The sequence below is a fragment of the Bubalus kerabau genome, chromosome 1, assembly GCF_029407905.1.
Source record: "Bubalus kerabau isolate K-KA32 ecotype Philippines breed swamp buffalo chromosome 1, PCC_UOA_SB_1v2, whole genome shotgun sequence".
In the NCBI taxonomy this organism is placed as follows: Eukaryota; Metazoa; Chordata; class Mammalia; order Artiodactyla; family Bovidae; genus Bubalus; species Bubalus kerabau.
Genome location: NC_073624.1, coordinates 187,312,568 through 187,334,008, shown reverse-complemented (window position 1 = coordinate 187,334,008; position 21,441 = coordinate 187,312,568). Strand labels below are relative to the sequence as shown.

General features: G+C 46.6%; 2 protein-coding genes across 5 annotated transcripts in view; one reads left to right on the top strand and one right to left on the bottom strand.

Moving 5' to 3' along the window:
* SAFB2 (scaffold attachment factor B2) overlaps positions 1–18,369 on the bottom strand; it is a 29,940-nt gene extending 11,571 nt beyond the window's left edge. Inside the window, exons 1-11 of the mRNA XM_055546759.1 lie at positions 17,807–18,369; positions 16,614–16,698; positions 11,813–11,877; positions 11,521–11,724; positions 9,219–9,281; positions 8,494–8,521; positions 7,062–7,572; positions 6,584–6,633; positions 5,996–6,096; positions 3,277–3,426; positions 3,076–3,188 (exon numbers count right to left, since the gene is read on the bottom strand). Coding sequence (XP_055402734.1) covers positions 3,076–3,188; positions 3,277–3,426; positions 5,996–6,096; positions 6,584–6,633; positions 7,062–7,572; positions 8,494–8,521; positions 9,219–9,281; positions 11,521–11,724; positions 11,813–11,877; positions 16,614–16,698; positions 17,807–18,304 — 1,868 coding nt within the window. The 5' untranslated portion in view covers positions 18,305–18,369. The remainder of the gene's footprint in view (positions 1–3,075; positions 3,189–3,276; positions 3,427–5,995; positions 6,097–6,583; positions 6,634–7,061; positions 7,573–8,493; positions 8,522–9,218; positions 9,282–11,520; positions 11,725–11,812; positions 11,878–16,613; positions 16,699–17,806) is intronic.
* The window catches only part of SAFB (scaffold attachment factor B), a 61,338-nt gene continuing 58,160 nt past the window's right edge, over positions 18,264–21,441 (top strand). For 2 of the 4 annotated variants that reach the window (XM_055546716.1, XM_055546707.1), the window contains exon 1: positions 18,275–18,665. In XM_055546716.1, coding sequence (XP_055402691.1) covers positions 18,477–18,665 — 189 coding nt within the window. In that variant the 5' untranslated portion in view covers positions 18,275–18,476. Of the gene's footprint in view, positions 18,666–21,441 lie in introns of all 4 variants that reach the window. The other 2 variants (XM_055546740.1, XM_055546720.1) reach the window with 2 other exon arrangements.

The window sequence follows — 21,441 nt, the reverse complement described above, 5'->3', positions numbered from 1 at the left end:
AAAACCGAATGGAGGTTCAGCACAAGGATGGGTGGTGCCTGCCGCATGGAGCAGCGGCTCCCACCCAGACCACCTGCATACCACACTCTGGGGGAGGCACAATGCCATGTGATGTGCCAGCAAACATGAAAACCATTAGTGCTATTTCAGCTGAAGGCAATTTCCTGCTAAGCAGTCAAACACATCACGGCTGCCATTCAAACATGTCTCCCATATCCTCTACTGGTGTTTGTCTCAGTCCACGCTTACTGAGTGCCCGCTGCATGCTAGGGTCCAGGCTGGGAAAACCAGGCCCCATGAGGTCTGCTAACAGGCACCCCCTGCCCTCTCTTCCCACCAACCAGGCAGAGTGTGGGAGGCCCGAGGAGTCCTCTCCCAGGTGCCCCTCAGCTCACCCTTCCCTCCTCCTAAACTTCACGCATGAAGCTGTCATCTTTAATTGGAACCATTCACTCTAAATGCTTGTAATGTACAACACAAAACACTATAGATACAGCTCAAGTCTGCACCCTGAGACAGCCACCACGGATGCCTTTACTGTCAATCACGTGGCTCCACCTCTGCTGGCTTTACTGCATGTCCCTATAACCATGATGCCCTCCAGCGATGCTCTAGGTTTCTTAAGAATGACACGGCAGGATGGTCCTTGTGCTGCTCTATCACACCTCCCAACCCATGCTCTGCCCATCAAGCTGTGTAGACACACCGCACAGATGTGGGTCTTTTCACCTGCTGCACCCCAGTCCTCTGTTATTCACCTGGTTCTCCTCTGACAGACTAGAGATTGCTTCCTAGTCACTATGTGACTGCAAGAGAAGTCCCCAGGAAGCACCTTTGACATGCTTCTTCCACTCTTGGTGTGGGAACCCTCTCCCTCCCAGCAGACCTAAAAAACATCTTGAAAGGAGATGCCTCCTACTTCTTCCAAACTCACATGCCACCTCCTAGACACAAAGGGACTTCTCAGTATCACAAAGTTAAATGATTTCTTTTCTTCTATTTTTTTTTGGTTGCGCTGTGTGTCTTGTGGGATCTTAGTTCCCCGGCCAGGGACTAAACCTGGGGCCATTGGCAGTAAAAACACAAGAGTCCTACCCACTGGACCAAGGAATTTCCTAAAAAGCAATTTCTAAAACACTAGATGCAATATACACCAAAAGTGTCAGCCCTGGGTAGTGGGATTATACTTGACACCTGAGTGTACTTTCTAAATGGCAATTTCATAAAAACTCATCCAAGACCAGCCCCCTCTTCAGGAAAAGCTTCTCTATGTCCCTTAGGCTGATTACCAAACCTAGAAATTCTCAAAACGAGAGGTCAACAAGGGTGTCCACTGAAGAAAGAGTAAGATTAAAATCAAATTATAAAATGCTCCTACATCACCTATGTGAGAGCAGTCTGGTTTCAAACAACTTAAGTTTGTCACCCAGTTAAGTGCCCCTATACAGGGGGAAGAGCCCCTGCTTGCCACAGGCCCATTCCACTCCTTTCCCAGCTGCGCCTCCTTCCACGCAGAGCACAGGCCTCACAGCATCATTCCATTGGTTGTGGAATCCACCTGACAAGGGCTCACTAAGGGGGCTTGCACTCCCTTCCTTGCCCCCGTGGCTTCCCGTGTTCTACCAGAATTGGTTTTCAGCACCAGTGACAGGATGTGTCTCTTAGGAGAAGTTGCTGATAAAATTACCATCTCACCCCTAATACAAAAAGGCTCACCTGACATGCATTTCTCCAGGGTTTATGAATTCCAATTTGGCTATTTCATTTCCAATGAAGATCAACAGAACATCTTTAAAAACTAAGTTTAACTTATGAATATAATTTTGCCCCTAAGCATGTTTACTTAACCATAAATTTTCTTAAATGAAAAAAAAAGGAGAAGAATAGAATTGCAGAAGACTGACATTCTCAGCAAAGGATTCAACTTTTAGAGTGTAAGTGGACCTAGAAATGAACATAAATTGTGCTGCCAATACAAACTCACGGCAGATACTCTACCTTCTGAGAAAGGCACCCTGTCAGGCACATCAACAGTCTACCTCCTCAAAAGACATAAACCTACTCTTTTGATAAAAGTATCAACAGGGAATGCCTGCTTTGAAAGATCTGTCCTTGTTTTCATCTTGATTAAAGATGCAGATCACCTCCTTTATAAAAATAGTACCTCAGACCTGCAGTTCCCAAACTATAGTTCAAGGTACACCAGGATGGGTCAACTCACAAGTGCCCTGGGATATTTTAAATTCTGAAGACAAATATTCGCTATATGTCAGATGCGAGGTGAACTAGGAGCTTTTGGTAACTCATCTCAATATGAAATCAGGCTATACTCCTTTGGGTAACACTGGCTTTGCAAAGCTGGGCTTCTGCAGTTACTGTGATAAAATATAAGAACTGCACAAAAATCAATGTGGATCAGGAAGGATTTCAAAGTTTGCAAGGCCGTGCAACAGCTCAGAATGTCAAGAATGAAGTAAAAATATAGCTGACTCTTGAACAATGTGGGGTTTGGGGTGCTGATCCATCACCTAGTCGAAAATCAACTTTTAACTTCATAATCAGCCCTTCCTATCCACATGGTTCCACATTTGCAGTTTCAATCAACTCTGGCCCCACAGTGCTGTCGTTATTTACTCCTGAAAAGGCTCCCCATGTAAGTGGACCCACTCAGTTCAAATTTGCCTTGCCAAAAGGTCTTTCAGTCTGTTATTTGTTTCAACAGATAACTAACTTATTTGAACATAAATCTCTATGCTGTGCTCAATTGTGTCTGACTCTTTGCAACCCCATGAACTGCATGCAGCCTGCCAGGCTCCTGCGTCCATGGGAATTTCCAAGCAAGAATACTGGAGTGGTTTGTTACTTCCTCCTCCAGGGGATCTTCCTGACCCAGGGATCAAACCCTCATCTCCTGCATTGGCAGGCGGATTTTTTATCACAGCAAATCGCTGGCTCAGTGATTTGAACATGAATATTAAGACGCAAGAACTACCTGAGATTTAAATGAGGAGCTGATGACCCTGCGGCTGCCACTTGGTGTCCTCCCAAAAGAAAGGTTTTTAAAAAGCACCTTACTTTTCAACTTTGATCTCCACTGAATGATGTTTGTCAACACTAGACAATTTTTCCTTCTTCACTTCGCACTCTTTTCTGTCAGACAGCTTTTTCCCAGAAGGTTCGTTTTTGGCCTAAAACATAACATAGATAGAAATGGCTCAGGGACCAGGTCTTCTGGCCTGTGAATCCTGCAAGTTCCAGCGGCAAGGACGGCCTTACCTTCTCAACAGAGATCATCCTTCCATGAAGCTCAGTTCTGTGGAGATGGCTGATACACTTTGTGGCCTCGTCAGATGTTGACATGGTGACAAACCCATAGCACCGGGCCCCAGGACTGCGGGCATTGGTCACCACTTTGGCTCCAACAACCTTCATGAGAAAGGGTACTCTAATTTTCTCATAAAAATAACCACACTATGTGTCAAAAATTACCTGCAATTAATTGATCATCAGAATTATTTCTACTTGTTTGCACTTTTCTGAAACTGTTGTTCCTTGCAAGGATTTATTAAAGTACTTCTAATTAATCCTGACCTATCAAAATACAATTGCTTTTGATACAAGATCAACTCTCACAGTGACAATATAAATAAGAAAAGCTAAAGACAGACATCAGTAACCACAACTTCAGTAACCTCGAGACAAATGAAACTAGAAATACAACAAGATGCAGCAAAAGAAGTTCTAAGGGAAAAGTTCATTGCAATGAATGCCCACATCAAGACACAAGAAAAAACTCTAATAATGAAAGGAATCAGAATGCAAACTAGTCACATATACCAGATACAGCTAATTAGCCATATATCATCAAAAACACGTAATGCAAAGTCAAGCAGATAAAACAAGTACAAGCCACCCCCCCACCAAAAAAAAAAAAGGGGGCACAAAGCAAGATGACAGATTTAAAGCCCACTATACCAATGTGTCAAATGTAAATATTCCCAAAGGACATTCAAAATGAGGGTTGGGACACACAGAGAGCCTGAGACACGTAAGCCTGGGCTTTGGCTCTGACCTCCTCTGACTCAGCTGGTCAATGAGAGCAAGTTCGCCCCTCTCTGGACCTCCTGTATCCAGCTGTAAGATGATGAGGGGACCCATGCTTCCTAGGGTCCCAGCACACCCTGACATTCATGGTTTTCCACATAGGGATAGAGAACCACTGCCCAGCCTGCAAAGGGAAGCCCCGATATGTCCAAAGCACCCCATACAGGGCCAAAAGGGAAACAGCCTTTGCTGAGAGGGACACAGATGTCAGTTCTCACATCAGAGATGAAGTTCTGCCTTCTCCCCTCTCCTCAAGGTGAGGGGCTGGGTCATTTGAGCATTCCATCCAACTAATTAGCCATGCCAAGGCATCACTTCTGATGGCAGGTAAGCCCAAGTGAGAAAAGACACCACAGAAAGCGCCCAGTTCCCTGTCGGTGCCCCTTCCCCAATTCCTGCCCCCAGCCATCAAGCTTCTTGAAGATCAAGCCTCTGTCTGCACACCCAGTTCCAGGGCCCAGTTCCACTGCAGGGCCTTCCTGAGTCCTGTTGCCCTGGTCCAACGGCCAGGCACACTCAACACTCAGGTCTGGGCCTAAACATCACATCCTCAGTGATAATCACTGAGTCCACCTTCCAAGTCTAAAATAGGTCCTTCCACCATACAATGATGGCAGACGGTAATCTTCAATATACTTAAAAATACATACATATGACATGTTGCAGTAAGTTATTTTCCAGCAGATGTTAAGACCTAGAACAATGCCTTGTTATCTGTTTCAGCTTTACAATCAGTGCAAGTCGTTCAGTCATGTCTCTTTGAGACCTCATGCAATTTTCCAGGACAGAATACTGGAGTGGGTAGCCTTTCCCTTCTCCAGGGCATCTTCCCAGCACAGGGATTGAACCCAGGTCTCCCTCATTACAGACGGATTCTTTACCAGCTAAGCCACAAAGGAAGCCCAAGAACACTGGAATGGGTAGCCTATCCTTTCTCCAGTGGATCTTCCCAACCCAGGAATCAAATCAGAGTCTCCTGCATTGCAGGTGGATTCTTTACCAACTGAATCATCAAGAGAAGCCCAGTGCCTGACTGTAAATAAGTGAATAAATAGGTTTTGGCATAGTAGCATTCTACGTCCTTCCAAATGCTTCTTCAGGGTCTTGTCCGCTTCAGTCCTTAATTTCTCATCAAAGAACAAAGTCCTGAGCAAAGGAATGATGACCGGGCAGCCAGGATGGCACAGCGACCTGGAAGCCCTGCCACTTCCTGCTGCTGAGTGGTACTCTGCTGACTTCTCCCACCCACCACGGACCCCCAGGAGACCGCTTCATTAGCTAATTCCACGACAACAGAATCGTTCTTGAACGTTCCTCAGAAGTTTCTGAATTGTAATATTTTCTTCCTGCCTCCGTGACCAGGAGTTGATTTATTTTTAAGCCACCATCCTGTTCAAATTCTCCAACTATGTTCTTAAGATGTTAGAAGATATATGGAAACCAACTCTTCACTTACTGTTAAGGGGGAAAAACTCAGCATGCCAGCTGCCAGTGTCTTTTTCTAGTTGCTCCACGGCACGTGGAATCTTCCCAGATCAGGGATCGAACCTGTGTCCCCTGCATTGGCAGGAAGATTCCTAACCACTAGACCACCAGGGAAGTCCCAGTTTCCAGTTTGGTATTGGCTAAAAGACAGTTTGTTCAAGAGATGCTGGAAAGCACAGCAGGGACACGGAGACTGTAGTTTTACACACCTTCTCTGAGCAGCACCTACAAGCTGTCTGCTCCGCCTGTCATCCACTCTCAACCAGGAGACAAGGTTTACTACCCACAACTGGTTAGGTTCCACTCACCTCCAAGTTTTTGTTCTTGTCTATTTCTTTTCCCCCAACTGGAAATGAGAACCTATATGCCAAGCCCAGGTGGGTGGCAGCACATTAGGGGAGCGTACCTTTCCATATTTGCTGAAGAGGTTCTTCAGATCTGTTGCCCGAGTTGTGGAAGACAGTCCACTGACCCACAGATTCCTTCCAGAGCTATTGCTGATTCGACCTGCAGGAGGGAGATGATTATGCTTGGCCTCCTGAGACTGCAGCCCTGTCTTAAACCCTAATGCAATCCAACCTTGATTCCTCTGACTCAAGAATTTAATTACTGCCAACACATGGGACAGAAAATGAAAAATCTAGATCACAAAAACTGAATCACACCTATGTCAGTTACAAAGTGAAATGGCATTCAATGATCAGCTCATGACCAAGATAGCAGTTTCTAAAATTCTATCATTTTACAAGTAGGAAAATACTTGTCCTATAAAAGGACTTTCACCATTCCATAAATGAGTCTCAACAAAAACATACATTCAGAAGCTCACCAACATTTAAAAATTAGTCTCTCAAGATACAATTAGCTAGCTGATTAATTCTCGTAATCCATAATAAAACCAAGTACTAGATCCAAATTGTGGATTCCTGCAGACCCCTCCCTCCCAAAATAAGAGATCCGAAGGTGACTCCCTGACATGTAAGTTGAATCATACCTTTTTCATCTTTAACGATTGGCTTTATATCTTTTTCTTCCTTAAAAGAGCTAGAGATAAAAGTTAGTATTACTCGTACAGAAAAAATAAAAGAGAACTAAATCAAAAGTATGGTATGTGCTAAGACTGAATACCTACCAGAAAATTAGTCGGAAATAAAATTTTAACAGGCACCTTTGCAAGCTTATATTGGAAATCTCACCTCCCCCCAATACAATGTCAAGATTCTTAAAAATCAATTCTATTTAGCTGACGATAACACTTAACAATTTAAGAGCACAACCATAGCAGGTTGAGGAAAACAAAAGGAATTGAAATCACCCATTAAAAATACACAAAGAGAAATCAAACATTCTTTAGAGGTAAACTACAATTGCATCAGTCTGGCTGGCCAATTGCAGAAAAACAGCTCATGTGTGTCATTAAACGACCAATGAAAAGGAGATAGCGTCTGGTCTAAAACTGAGAAAAAACAAACCTCATTTTCTGATCAGCGCCCTCACTGGCTGAGGACTCTTTAGGAGCCGGAGGGACTTCATTACAAGCTTCAAAAGCAAACTTCTTCACGTCTTCTTTGCTATCCCCGGGGTCCGGGCTTGAGGCTTCCGGGGGCGCTTCCGCGGCCTCCTCGCTACAGGCTTCCGTGTGCTCTGAGGCTTTACTACTCTGCTCAATTGGCTTCTCTAGCCCTACAGGCTCACAGTCCGTCCTCTCGTCATCGCCTGTCTGCTCCACGGGCTCCCTTTTCACTACCGCTAACAGGGTGTCTGCCTTGCTCGACTGAGCGTGTGCTGTTGACTCGTTGGCCAAATCTAAATCACCCTCCTCCGGATGGGCGCTGTCAAAAAGGTCCTCTTCCTCCGCAAGTTTTCTGTCTGGCCCCACGCTACTTGTTTCCTGTGCAAATGGCTGCTCCAGCTCGGAACCTTCTTCTTTTACTGGCTCAGATTTACAAGTTTCCCCCAAAATGTCGAGTATTTTCTCATTTTCTACGGATTTAACAGGAATAGAATGGCACAAGGTTTAATTACCAGGGAAATAAAGCAATCACAAATGCGGAACTGGCACGGCGGCCACACTAACACGAAGAGAACTGCTAGCTACACAGAGATTGGAAAACCCGCGGGTACACACACTCAACACTGGTTACACTACCTGCACTCCGACCGACTAGAGAGTAAGCCTCTACGCTACATGGAAGAGAAAAGGCCCCCACAGATTTAAACACCTACAACAGTGTGACAGCTTCTCGACAGTCTCGTTCATGTTTTTGTTCAAGTATGGGTCTTCTCCTTATTTTTCCAGTGTCCAAGGTGCTGAATTGAAAGCGATCACCATTCAAGGACAGCTCGACCTTCAAATTTCTTTGAATTTCTTTTAACAGAACAGTCCAATAGGAAAACCAGAAATTTCCGCCGGAGGAGACCAATGCAGTCCAGAAGGGGACCAACACGTTGGGAATTTTCGTGGAGAAACTCTGGTTCCTCTTCTGGAATTCAGTCACTTCTCAGGCAATCAGTGCCCTGACCATCGCTTTGTCCTACCTTCACTGCATTAATCTAAACGACTGCAGGAAATAATACAAGATCTGCTTCATGTGTAGAAACACATGGAAGAATCATCGGGGAAGGTGGGGCAGGGGAAGTACTTAAATGCCACTCTACATGGTTAGAGAGATGAAAGTCATCACTACATCTCACTTAACATATCTGACCTCCAGAAACCAGAACAGCACTTCCATAGATCTGGTGATACGAATGGGTTTCCAATCTCTGATCCTTGTACGATCTGGATTGTCCACCATTAAAATAATTCATAATACCATAAAAAAGCTTAAAATATATAAACAGCTTTAAAAGGAAAGTGGGAAGACTTTCAAACCATAACTGTTGTGTTTCTCTTATCAGTACCTGGCTCCAACAGAGGTTCTTCAATATCCTATTGAGAAAAAGAAAAGACAAAACTCACAGAGCACTTTAATGTTAGCCCGTCCAATCCCCCCTTGTAGTTAGGCCTCTGCAATTGGCAACAACTTCCCAGTCCAGGCAGAGATCACACAGATGACTGCTTTAGACACCACACGAGATGTGAGAAAAATCTCTCTCCCAACATGGAACTTTATGTGTAACTGGAACGTGTCAACAAAACCATTTCTCCACCCTGCTGGACAGCTCTCCCTAACTCCACCCTGGACTGAAGACACTAGCTCTTGCGCTTTGGGAGTCCGGCCCACCTATTTCTGCAGCCCTCCACCTCGCTTCCACCTTATTTTGTCCATCCTTGCAACAGGCCCCAAAGTCTTCTTTACCCTTTCAACTGGCTAATTTGACTGGCTCACCAGACCTCAACTCTGACAGAGAAACTCCTCTGGGAAGCCCTCTAGTGTTTGTGTAACCCAATCACCTGCACTTCTCCCTTCTGGTTACATTCTCGTTGGTCATTAACACCATGCCCACTAGGCTGCAAACCCTGACCCTGACAATTTAGCTCACCCACTTATGCTAAGCATCCCGCAGGACCAAAGTGCAATGGGTTGTTTACACACACACACGCACGCTCACTCATTCTTTTTCACTGTGGAAAATTCACCACTCATGTCAGGTTTCTAGCCATGCAGAACCAGACAGTAACCTACCGGAGGCACTCTGAAGTCCAATGATGAAGCATCCAAAGTGTTCTCCAAGCCTTCGCCATCAACCTGAAAGAAAAAACACCAAGACCTCTTTGCAGAGACAGAATTATGAGTGCCAAGGCCTACACCTCACCACTTTCCAGGCCACCTACAGATCTGTTTTCTTCACAATGCCAAAAACCATCTGCAAACCCACTGCTGGATCCCAGTGGCTGCCCCTTAGCCATAGGGGATATGTCCCCAAAGTCCAGTGGCTATCTAAAACTTCAGACAGCATCATGTTTGTCCATACCAACGGACAGGGAGTACACACACCATGGATACACTGGACAAAAGCATGATTTCTGTCCGGGTGAGGATGGCGCAAGGTTTCATCATGCTATTCCAAATGGCGTGTAATTCAGAACGTAAGAATTGTTCATTTCATCTAATATTTTTAGACCCCAGTTGACCACAGGTAACTGAAACCTCAGAAAGCAAAACCATGGGTAAAGGGGGGACGATGTTACTCTGTTGATCACCTGCCTCCCTGTTTCTAGGCCCGCTCCAGGATCAGGCAGCCCCAGCATCTCTGACAATGGCTCACGGCAGCGGGCACTCTGGCAGCATCAACTGAACAAGTGAGCAGATTCATTCTCCAGGCAGTTTCCCCACACTGGTGGTCAGCATACACTACCCAGCCTCAGATTTCTGAAGCTGACTCAAAGGGAAAGTGAACTTCACATTCCTCTGATTTTACTTGGTAGCAATTATTTTAAAATAACAATAACCTGGCACTTTCGCCTAGTGTACTTTAAAACAAATATTTAACTTGTTTTCTTTTTATTATCTACTATACTAAACAAAGGGTTTCCCTGGTAGTTCAGCTGGTATAGAATCCGCCTGCAATGCAGGAGACACTGGTTCAATTTCTGGGTCAGGAAGATAACGTGGAGAAGAGACAGGCTACCCACTCCAGTATTCTTAGGCTTCTTTGGTGGCTTAGATGATAAAGAATCCACCTGCAATGTGGGAGACCTGGGTTCGATCCCTGGGTTGGGAAGATCCCCTGGAGGAGGGCATGGCAACCTACTCCAGTATTCTTGTCTAGAGAATCTCCATGGACAGGGGAGCCTGGCGGGCTACAGTCCATGGGGTCGCAAAGATACGACTGAGTGACTAAGCACAGCACAGCATACTAAAGGAAAACTAGTATCTTAAAGGTTATTAAATTTGAAAGCTTTCTAATTTTTTAAGTGAAATACAAAAATATCCCTCCTTAAAGATTTTTTTCTTAGGTTTGAAACTTTTTTGGGGGCAGGGTGGGAAAGGCAAGTCATGCAGCATGCGGGATCTTAATTCCCCAATCACATACTGAACCCATGCCCCCTGCTCTAGGAGTACAGGGTCCTAACCAATGGACCACCAGGAAAACCCCAGGTTTGAAACTTATGACCAGGATGTTTCCATTAACCAAGAAGTCAAGTCTATGCTATGGAAATAATTAACACACAATATGATCATACAGAGAGAATAAACCAAAACTCTATGCTAACCTATGTCAAGCTGTGGCAACATGTGGAATCTGTGACTTTTGACCTTAAAGGTTTAAAGCTCAGTCCTATAAGGGTACTTCTTTTCCAGTTTAAAGCTAGAATGCCTTAAATAAAACCAAACTAAGACTGCTGGGCATGCCAAAGTGGTGAGGTTAAACCGGCAACCAGTTCCAGGAGGACCACCACGAAATTTTATGCCAAAAAGACAAAGTGAAAAGCTGGCACTATGATGTTGCTTAAGAGAATTAAAGTCTTCCCTCATACACAGGAAGTTTAACAGTGGATCCCTTTAACTGGAGGGATTCTTCTAGGCGACCAAGACTTTTCTTCACTGTATTTCACATCCTTTAATTAACAACTGTCAACTCATACATGGAATACATATTTAAACTATCAACAGGATTATCTGCATGGTGAGATTATGAACTGTTACTGTTTTCTTATCTTTCTATAGTTTTTTTAAACTTCTTTTCTTTTCAAAGAAAATACTTTTAACAACAGTGTCAGACTTTTGACTTATGCTAAGAATGTGTCCCCTACCTAATTACAGAAATATTCTCCAGCATTACAGAAAAGTTATCCATTAGTTAACATCTGATCTGTGTTGAGTTTAAATGGATGCAATTTAACGCCAAGATTTAGACACCAAATGGTGATTTAGCTGCGTGTTATTTAACCAACCATCAGCGTGTTCCGTCTTGGCTGAAGCGCACACAAACAGTGAGGAGCCCCAGGGCTGTAGCGTGTTGCACCGCAACTGCGTTACCTACAGCGTGTCCTGTGAACTGAGCCGGGAGCTCCCTCAGCTGCGTGGCCACGTAGTCTTTGCTCTCACAAAGGGATTCCAGGATGCTGTCAGTGCCATCCTCCCCGAAGTCTGGAGCAGCGCTGTTCTCAACTTCGGTTTCTTCTAACACATTAACGTCCATCATGTCAATACTCTGCAAACCCTCCAAACTTGCTTCCATATCCTCCTGTAACGAGGGACGACGAAAGGCGTCAACTACCAGGTGGACTGGGATGCAGAGCTCCTGCCGCCCCCTCTGTTGTCATGGCATCTACCTGCCCATCTCTGGAATCTTCTTCCAGGCCATTGTCTTCAGTGCCTTCCTCTTCTGCCTTTTGTTCTAATAACAGAAAAATTGTTCAGTCAGAGAGCACTTGGGTTCTGGCCTTGTAATTAGCTTCTGCAGGACGACGCAGCTCAGTCTTGGTGAGAACATGATACAAGGAAGCTGAATGTGACTGTTCGTCTATCATGTACAGTTTTGTCTCAACTGGAACATAAGATCTAGAATTTCTGTAATACCATCAAAGTATTTTGATTCTGCACAAAATAGCCAAAGCTTCAAAAGATTTCCAAACCACTTCAAACTAACACAAACATCCTCAAACAAAAATGAGCAAAGGATAAAAACAGGCATTTCCCAATGAGTAAATTAAAAAAGTCATGTCCATACAGCACCCAAAGAACTACACCCTAAGAGTGTGTGCCTGACAACAGACCTGTGAGTTCCCCTTCGCTCCACCCCATTGCATCAAGCCTCTGGCTTTCTGACATTCTTCAGCCCAGAAGCTTTTTTCCACTCAAGGCAAAAAGGCAAAGGCTACCATAAAGTCTATTTTCACCCTGGGCTCTGCGAATGCAAAAGGACTATTGAGAGTGATGCCAGGTATTCCCAATGGGGCTGGAAGGGAAAGAAAGTGGAAACTCTTAGAAGGAAAGTAAAATCTTTGGGCTCCCTGTTATCAACAGCTTTAAAAATGTACATACCTATATGGCAGAAAGTGAAGAGGAACTCAAAAGCCTCTTGATGAAAGTGAAAGTGGAGAGTGAAAAAGTTGGCTTAAAGCTCAACATTCAGAAAATGAAGATCATGACATCCGGTCCCACCACTTCATGGGAAATAGATGGGGAAACAGTGGAAACAGTGTCAGACTTTATTTTTCTAGGCTCCAAAATCACTACAGATGGTAACTGCAACCATGAAATTAAAAGACGCTTACTCCTTGGAAGGAAAGTTATGACCAACCTAGATAGCATATTCAAAAGCAGAGACATTACTTTGCCAACAAAGGTTCGTCTAGTCAAGGCTATGGTTTTTCCAGTGGTCATGTATGGATGTGAGAGTTGGACTGTGAAGAGAGCTGAGTGCCGAAGAATTGATGCTTTTGAACTGTGCTGTTGGAGAAGACTCCTGAGAGTCCCTTGGACTGCAAGGAGATCCAACCAGTCCATTCTGAAGGAGATCAGCCCTGGGATTTCTTTGGAAGGAATGATGCTAAGGCTGAAACTCCAGTACTTTGGCCACCTCATGCGAAGAGTTGACTCATTGGAAAAGACTCTGATGCAGGGAGGAATTGGGGGCAGGAGGAGAAGGGGGCGACACAGGATGAGACGGCTGGATGGCATCACTGACTCGACGGACATGAGTCTGAGTGAACTCCGGGAGTTGGTGAGGGACAGGGAGGCCTGGCGTGCTGCGATTCATGGGGTCACAAAGAGTCGGACACGACTGAGCGACTGATCTGATCTGATCTGATCTGATATTCTAGAATTCCCCTTAGGACATGCAAAACAAAGGTGACCTGTTCTAAAGGGCATATACGGACTAATATCCCGAAGAAAAGCAAACCATGGCATGTATGTTTACATGTGGGAGGCCAGTATGGGGGGGTCAGTGGGGATGTGGGCTGCAACAGGGTGATGCCTGGAGACATTTTTAGTGTTACGACGGGCAGTGCTACAGGCATGTAGTGGGCAGCGGCAAAGGATGCTGCCCAGCACACGGTAACACAAAGGATAGCACCCTACCACAAAGTTCAAACTATCAACATTGCTGAGTCTGCAAAATGCTGTGGCATACCACAGTTTTGCAACTTAAGAAGCCTCAGTCTTTATTTTATAGATGTTTAGTTGATTTACAATGTTGTGCTAATTTCTACTGTAAAATAATTCAGTTATACACACACATATATTCTTTTTCACATCCTTTCCATTATGCCTTATTACAGGATACTGAATACAGCTGCCTGCACTATACAGTATGACCTTGTTGTTGATCCAACCTATACATGGTAGTTTGCACCCGCTGATCCCAAACCACCACTCCATCGCTCTCCCTACACACCCCACCCTCCACAACCATAACTCTATGTTTGTGAGTGTGAAGAAACCTCAATCGTTGATTAAAGATGCCAACTGCAATATCCTAAATATTTCATTTCCCATTATTATCAATGATTACTCAAGAAATGTGGTTTTATTACACACTCCGCTCTTCACATTATTTAATACCCCTCACAATGCTAGCAGGTTTATTATCTGCATTTGACAGGAGAATTTGGTTCTGCTCCAAAGCTGGGACTCAAAAACTGAGCTGTCCCACCTCCCATTATATCTGAACTGGGTATATCCTTTTGAAACACACTATTTAAAATGCTTGATAACCGCACCCAATTTCTCAAGCCTCAAACAGTAGCTTGAAGTGCCCATGAAGAAGGTAAACGGGAGAGAGGCAGACCAAAAAAACCTCACCAGAAAGCACCCTAAGTGGGAGTGACAAAGATAAACGCTGGGCACACAGGCTGCACCCCAATCCCAAGGGATGGGTCTTGACTAAAAACTGAAGGGTGGGGGAACAGAATAGGGGAATGGCACAGACTATCCAATTTTAATCCCAAATGTAACCTAATGTAGAATGATCTTTCAAAACACACCCAGTTTTCAGCAATTCTGCCCATTTAGATGAGCTGGGGAAAAGGACTCAAGTTCTGACTTGCAATGAAACTTTCAAAGTTCAGCTTCCTTTCACTTTTGAAAGGCAGTGGTTACTCACGAATTCCCAGAATCAGTCCAACTTTGTGGCGGACTCTGGAAATCCACTGGCTGATGCCTAGTAACCTTGAGGCCCTAATTTTCAACCAGGACACCATGAGGACCTAGCGCTTCGTATAACTAACCACATGCCCAGACCCCTCTGGAGAACACACTAGCTCTACAACCTGGGGGAGCTCTTCTCTGCCCCAGGATCTTGGGCTTTGGGGACTTCTGTGAAAAAGAAAGGTACCAGTGCCTTTCTGACCCCAACCTGTACTGGTACACTCACTTTACACCAAAAGTAATTATTATCAAGGCTTCCCTGACACAATGCTAACTCCAAGTAGCTTTGAGCTGACCTATGCTTTAACCCATTCAGACACGTATTGGAAGCAGTCAACTAAGTTTTTCTAATGATTCAAAGATTCCTTATAGGAGCCAAAATCATTCTGATGAATAAGCCTAACCTCACAGTTTAAAATGAGCACCTACACACAAAAAAGTTTAAACTTTCAGCTATTCAAAACCAAACTTTTAGATATGGGTAACTTAACAGAAAAGTACAAACAGGCTATCTGTATGTTTCCTGCTGTAGACCCATCCCTCATGATTGGTTTGTTTCAACAGTCCATGTCTACTGCTGAAATACAGTTTCACAAGCACTGAAAAGATACCAGTGTTTTAAACGTAAACCCCTTTAAACGTAACCTAACTCAAAAATTTAACCTTTCAAAACACGTGCATAAGATTTAAACAGTTCACTGAGTTGTGGAAAAGTCATCCTGTTAGAAAAAGCTGTGAAAAATATAAATAGAAGTTGCGGAAAAGACAAAGTCTTTTCTTTTTACTTTCTGAGCAGCTGTATCCCACTGCCTGAAATTAGCACTTTTTTAGGTGAATGGGACATGGACAGCTGTAAAAACTTTCGTGCAGCACCCTTCAAGACAACGAGCCCATCGTATGGGAGTTGCAAATTATACCATCCTTATCACAGTAAACTCTGAAAATGAGAACCACTGTTAATGAGGTTCCCAAGCTTTTGCTGTTAACCATAAAAAGGAAAGGAGCACTGATACATGTTATACCATGGATAAACCTTAAAAACACGATGCTCCGTGAAGGATGCCAGACATGAAAGGTCACATGCTGTATGATTCTACTTACATGAAATGTTTAGAATGCGCAAATCCTTAGAGACAAAACCTCAATTAGATACTGCTGGGGGCAGGGGGATGTGGGAGCTGACTGCTAATGGGGGATAGGTGATTCTTCTTGAGATGATGAAAATCTTCTAGAACTAAGAGTAGTGATGACCTCATAATCTTGTGAATATACTAAAAAGCACAGCATTATACACTTTAAACACGTGAATTTTACATGAATTATATTTAGATTTGAAAACAAAATATCACACTAGTAAAACATGCAAATGTTCCAACAACCTATTTTGGACCCTAAAGAAGTTGGGTTCTATTGGGTCTCTGCCTGCTGTCATTTTCCTTGGTTTAAGTCCTATTTTTTGAACCAGGAAGACAAGTAGGTGCATCTGGTTGCTCAGGTCAGCCGGGGCAGCTTTTAAGACTGTGCCTTACACTATTTCTTTTTTAATCCTAGAAACCAAAGCTGTAATGTTTTCAATTGTTGTTCAGTCATGAAGACAAGTTCGACTCTTGAGATCCCATGGAATGCAGCCTGCCAGGCTCCTCTGTCCATGGGATTTTCCAGGCAAGAATACTGGAGTGGGTTGCCATTTCCCTCCGCCAAAGGATCTTCCTGAGTCAGGGGTCGAACCCACATCTCCTGCGTGGGCAGGCGGGTTCTTTACCGATGAGCCACGGGTCTTTTACTTGGCACCTACAAATCCTCCTCAGCACCCTGACAGTTACACGTTAGGTGCTGGAAAAGCAACCTGTTAGATGGAGGACCGTGAGGGCCAAAGGAGCTCTTCTGACTTGAAGGGCTAGAAAAATGCTAAAAAAACAGTTCTCTATATAAGCTCTCTTGCTGTAGCTACCCCAAGCAGCAATAAGTTAAAGTGGATACCTTTCACGAATCTCTTTGTCTTCTTGCTTGTGGCTTCCAAGGCAATGCCAATTTCATCAGGATCCTGCCCTTCTTCCTTAACCGCCTGTTGGGAAGAGACAAAGTTGACAACACTGTTAAGAGCTGTGGGGCACACACTGCTCTGTCTCTGTAACAATTTCCCAGCAACAAAGGCAACCCTTCCCTGCAAAGAGCAACTCTGTTTCTGCCACCTGGGCTGCCAGGTCCCCAGGCAGTAGGTGAACCCAGTACCACTTGATTCTCTCTGGGCCCTTCACCCAAAAGAGCCTGGGGCTCACAGTCAGGGTTGATGGAGTTCCAAAATGGTCCCTAACCTCCACACTGTCTCAACTTGAAGTCAACAATGTAACAAACAGGTTACACTTGGTCTGGCAGTGGGCAAAGAGCTGAGCACTGCAAAAGGCCACCTTTGACCCAGGGCAGGGAAGAACAGAGAACATCCTGGGTAGTGGGGGAGGTTGGTGGTTCACGGCAACAGTGTCTTCTTACCCGTGCTTCGGGACTCCCTGGTGAATTCACCAGGTTCCTACCCTCAAGAGCCTGATTCCATGAGAGATGACCACCCGCCATACCCAATTCTGTGTTCAACGCTGAGAAGTGGGACAATGAACACAGGATGGTGCGATACAGGAAGTCACGGACTTGGAGCAAGTCTTCACTTGGGGGGGGGGGGTGCGGAGCGAGACATCTCAAGACAGACCCCAAAATGACAACAAAGCGCCAGCCAGATGGAGACCTGGGAGAGAAGCCGCCAGGTGCAGGGCACGGTGAACGCAAACGTCCTGGGGCAAAAACGGGCACATCTCCCCTTCCCGGGCAATGTCAAAGGTTCTTCAATCATCCGTTCCGTAGGGGAGAAAACTGAGGCGCTGGTAGGGAACAGCACCTGTCCAAGGTCACACAACCCTGGGGAAAATCCAGGGGCTACCCTACGACTAAGACGGGCTTTCCCAACACTGAGATGACTGAATGGAAGGAGGCGACAAGGCACAGAGAGGGGCGGTGTCGGGCCAAGGTCACACAGCCGACCCGCGGTTCCTGACAGTTCAGACCGGAGTTCGCAACGCGAGATGCAGGCCGGGGGCGCCTCGCAGTAGGGAGTCGCAGTGACAGGCCCGCGCGGGGGCGTTACTCAGTCTCTGGCGGCACCCCAGGGCCCCGGGCCGCCTCACCTTCTTGAGCCGCTCCATCAGGACGCTCTTGTTGCCGCCCGTGTCCAGGTTCCGCTTCTTCAGCTCCGCCCGCAGGTCGATCACCCGCAGGTCGCTGAGTCGCCGCGTCCCGACCTCTGAGACGCCCGAGACGACAGCGGCCGTGCCAGAACCCGAGTCGCTGGACCCTGCTAGAGTCTCCGCCATCCCGGGTGTGCTGTCCACGCCAACTACTTCCCACACCGCCGGCGGCTGTAGCGGCTCTGAGCACAAAATGGCGCCGCCAGAGAGGAAAACGCACTCGCTTCCTCCCGCCCCCTTTTCCGGCCGCGCACGCGCGCCGCCCGAATAGGCGTTCTTGGCCGCTGTCTGACGCTCGCGCATCGACCAACCGCAGGCCCTCGGCAACAGTGCGCAGGCGCTGTAACTGCTGTATGCAAGCGTCTTGGCAGTTCGCGGTGGGAGGCCGGCGAGACGTAAGGCGCCTTGTACCTCACTCACAGGGCTCTCACTGCGCATGAGCAGAAGCGGCCCCGGGCGTTGAACCCGCGCCGGGTACGCCTGCGCAGAAGAGAGGAGCGCCGTAGCCGTCGGAACGGTTCTCTTACTGGCGGCACAAGTTCGTCCTGAGAGCTGCGGTAAACCCGGCCCAGTTCTGTGTGAAGTGGTAGGCAGAGCCAGGGCCCCTAGAATGGCGGAGTCTCTGTCCGGCTTAGGCGATTCTGGTGCGGCGGGCGCAGCGGCTCTGAGCTCCGCCTCGTCGGAGACTGGGACGCGGCGCCTCACCGACCTTAGGGTGATCGATTTGCGGGCGGAGCTGAAGAAACGGAACCTGGATTCGAGCGGCAACAAGAGCGCTTTGATGGAACGGCTTAGAAAGGTAGAGCTGGGACCCTGGGGTGTGTGGGAGGTGGGCCGGGGAACCCCGGCGGCCGCGACGAGGGGCCTCCTGGCCTCAAGGTCCCGTCCCGCCCGCCCCCCCCCCCCTCCCCGGCCCGGTCCCGTTTGCGGCCTGCCGGGGGCCTGGCGCTCCGGGCCTCTTCACGCTTCTCTCAGGCCCGAGCGGGATCGCCGAGCCCCGGCGGGCCCAAGTTCAAAGCCCAGCGCTGCATCGGAGAGAGAACAAGAAAATCTCGACGCGAACGGGGGAAGTTCGAGGTGGCGGGTGACATCGACCGAGGGCTTGTGTTATCCGCATCAGCCCCTGCTTTTTAGGGCTTCCTTCGGCTGCTTTCGTCCCGATCTCTGAGAGTGGACGCGGAACCTGAAATCCTCGCTCCGCCCGGGGAGTCAGGGAATTCGGCCAACGTCCCTCGGCCGGGGAGGGGAGGTCGAGATTTGAACCCAGGCCGGGCGATTTTCTGAGCGTGTGCTGGTTGCGGGGGCCTCCTCTAGAGCGATAGATGCTGCTTGATCCGTTAGGGCCTAGAAGTCTAGAATAGGGGGTTACTTTACGAAGTAACCTTATTAAGAGGGTATTGGGAGCGGGGTTGAGGGAGAATGGCTCGGCGACTCAGCCTGGCAGGAAAAGTGCTGCTTGTAATAAAGACCAGAAATGAAACCTACAGTTAGACTTGAAGAAAATCTAAGGGCTCTGCCAGTCTCTTGACCCGATCTTGAGCGTGAACGACATTTATTTTAACCCTCTCTGGGTCTGTTTCTCCTTGTGTCCAAAAGAGAGAAATATTAATTCTTAATCGTTAGAGTTAAGGAAGGTGGCCCAAAATGTGCTTGGCATGCTACCTATAGCATATAAACATTCAAAGTGCGATTGCTGTCACAATTAACTTTTCTCTCTGTATGCACTGTGTGGTATTTGCAATCTGGGTGTTACTGATCCCTGCCTTGGGGGTTTCTGAGGGATGCGTTGGAAAGCCGAGAGTTAGGTGTGCTTTTCTGCACTCCCTGTTCTATGTGATTCTGGTGGCTTCTTTCTTTCACTGTCTCTTGTCTTGGGACGTCTCTGTGATTTCTAACTACTCCTTGTCACCTATCCTCCCGCCCCGCCCCCTACTCCCCCAAGCAGTGCAGTTTGTGACTCATTCTACCCTCTCCTGCCTCCCAAACAACAGAGGATCGGGTTTTTGTTTGTTAATTGCTGTTTAGAGGAAGTGGGGATTATTTCCTATTATCCAGATAAGGAAACTCAGGATGGAGAGTGGTGAGTTACTTGCCCTAAGTCAGTAGTGCCTTTGTAACTCGAGTGTGTGTGTCTTTCGCTATGGACGCTAACTCCCTCTAAGCAAACAGGGCAGGCAGTTCACCCGTAGAAATGTTACCTGAAGAAGATGCAAGGAGGGGAGAGTTGGCACCCAGGGACCTGTGATCCATGGTATTACTAGCCATAGGGCCTCCTGTCAGTAAAGGAAAATTGGTGGCGGGAGGGTGGTGGGAGTGGGAGGCTTTAGCCATTATTCCCCCAGATAGTCCACAAGCCTTCGATGCTGATAGGGTGGCATTGAACCTTCCTGTCAGGCTGTTGGTTGAAGCTGTTATGATCTTCCACCAGCATCTCTGAGGGGAAAAACCCATTCCTTCTTCCTCTCCTCTTCAGTTTCTTAGGGATGTGCTCAAAAATGCACAAACGCCACTGGCGTATATACCCATCTGCCATCTTACGTGAGCAAGTCTGGAAGTACTGGAGCTCTTCTCTTCTTCTTCTGCCACCTGTTGTTTTGTCCCTTCTTTGGTTTGTGTATTTATTTATTCTTTTAGGAAGAACAAAAGAGGGAAAGGTGGAGGTAACAACACACAAAGAGTAGTTTGGCCAGGCCTGTAAGGATGACTCATAGCCTGTAGTCCCCCAGGGTCCACCCTGTCAACACTGTACCTGGACGAGATGACCTGAGGGGCAGACTGGGCCACCTGTCTGAGGTAGTTGTTGCATTCTCCTGCTGGTGGTCCAGAATCTTTTGTTTCTAGAAAGAGGGTAGGGACTTTCTGTTTGAACCCTCCTTCAGGCCAGGACATAACTCCAAATCTTCTTTCTGGCTCTAACTTCAGAGAGAAGGGAGAGGTTTTTTTTTCTCTTAGTACGGTTTAGGTGTGGAGCCCCCAAGCCTCATTTTGAACATTACCAAGCTAGAATACTCCTGAGAATCTTTGAGACTTCTGAAACTATTTACAAATAGAGCTCCATTTGAAATGGATTTAAACAGAACATGGGCTCCCAGGACTATGCAGTAAAGAAAGGGTTTTCAAAAATCTGATTTTGAAGCCTGGTGTCTGGGTATATCAGCATTGACAGGCTTGGTCGGTGTTCCTTTGATTGATTGATTGATTGATTTGTGGCTTTTTTTTTTTCCCTCCTCTGAGTGCCTCCTTGGTGGCCTACACAGTGCTGAGCATAAGTGGGAGCTAGTCAAGTTAAGGACAGGCTCTTGGGATGAGAAGCGGGACTTGCCAAGAGATCCTTATAATTTTCTGTTCAATGAAGCAGGTTCCCTGGTGGTTGAGAGCAAGACCTCGGGAATCTGACAGAGAGATGAATGAGGGATGTTGTAGTCCGTGTCCCATCCCATGCCATGTCCCATATTCTGTCCAGATGGTGCTAGTGCGGGTGTTGAAAAGGGATCAGGGAGAGAGATGAACAGTACAGTGTTGAATAATGTCATAGGTAGTTTGGCCCAGGAATAGGGTCAATCAGATTGTGGTGA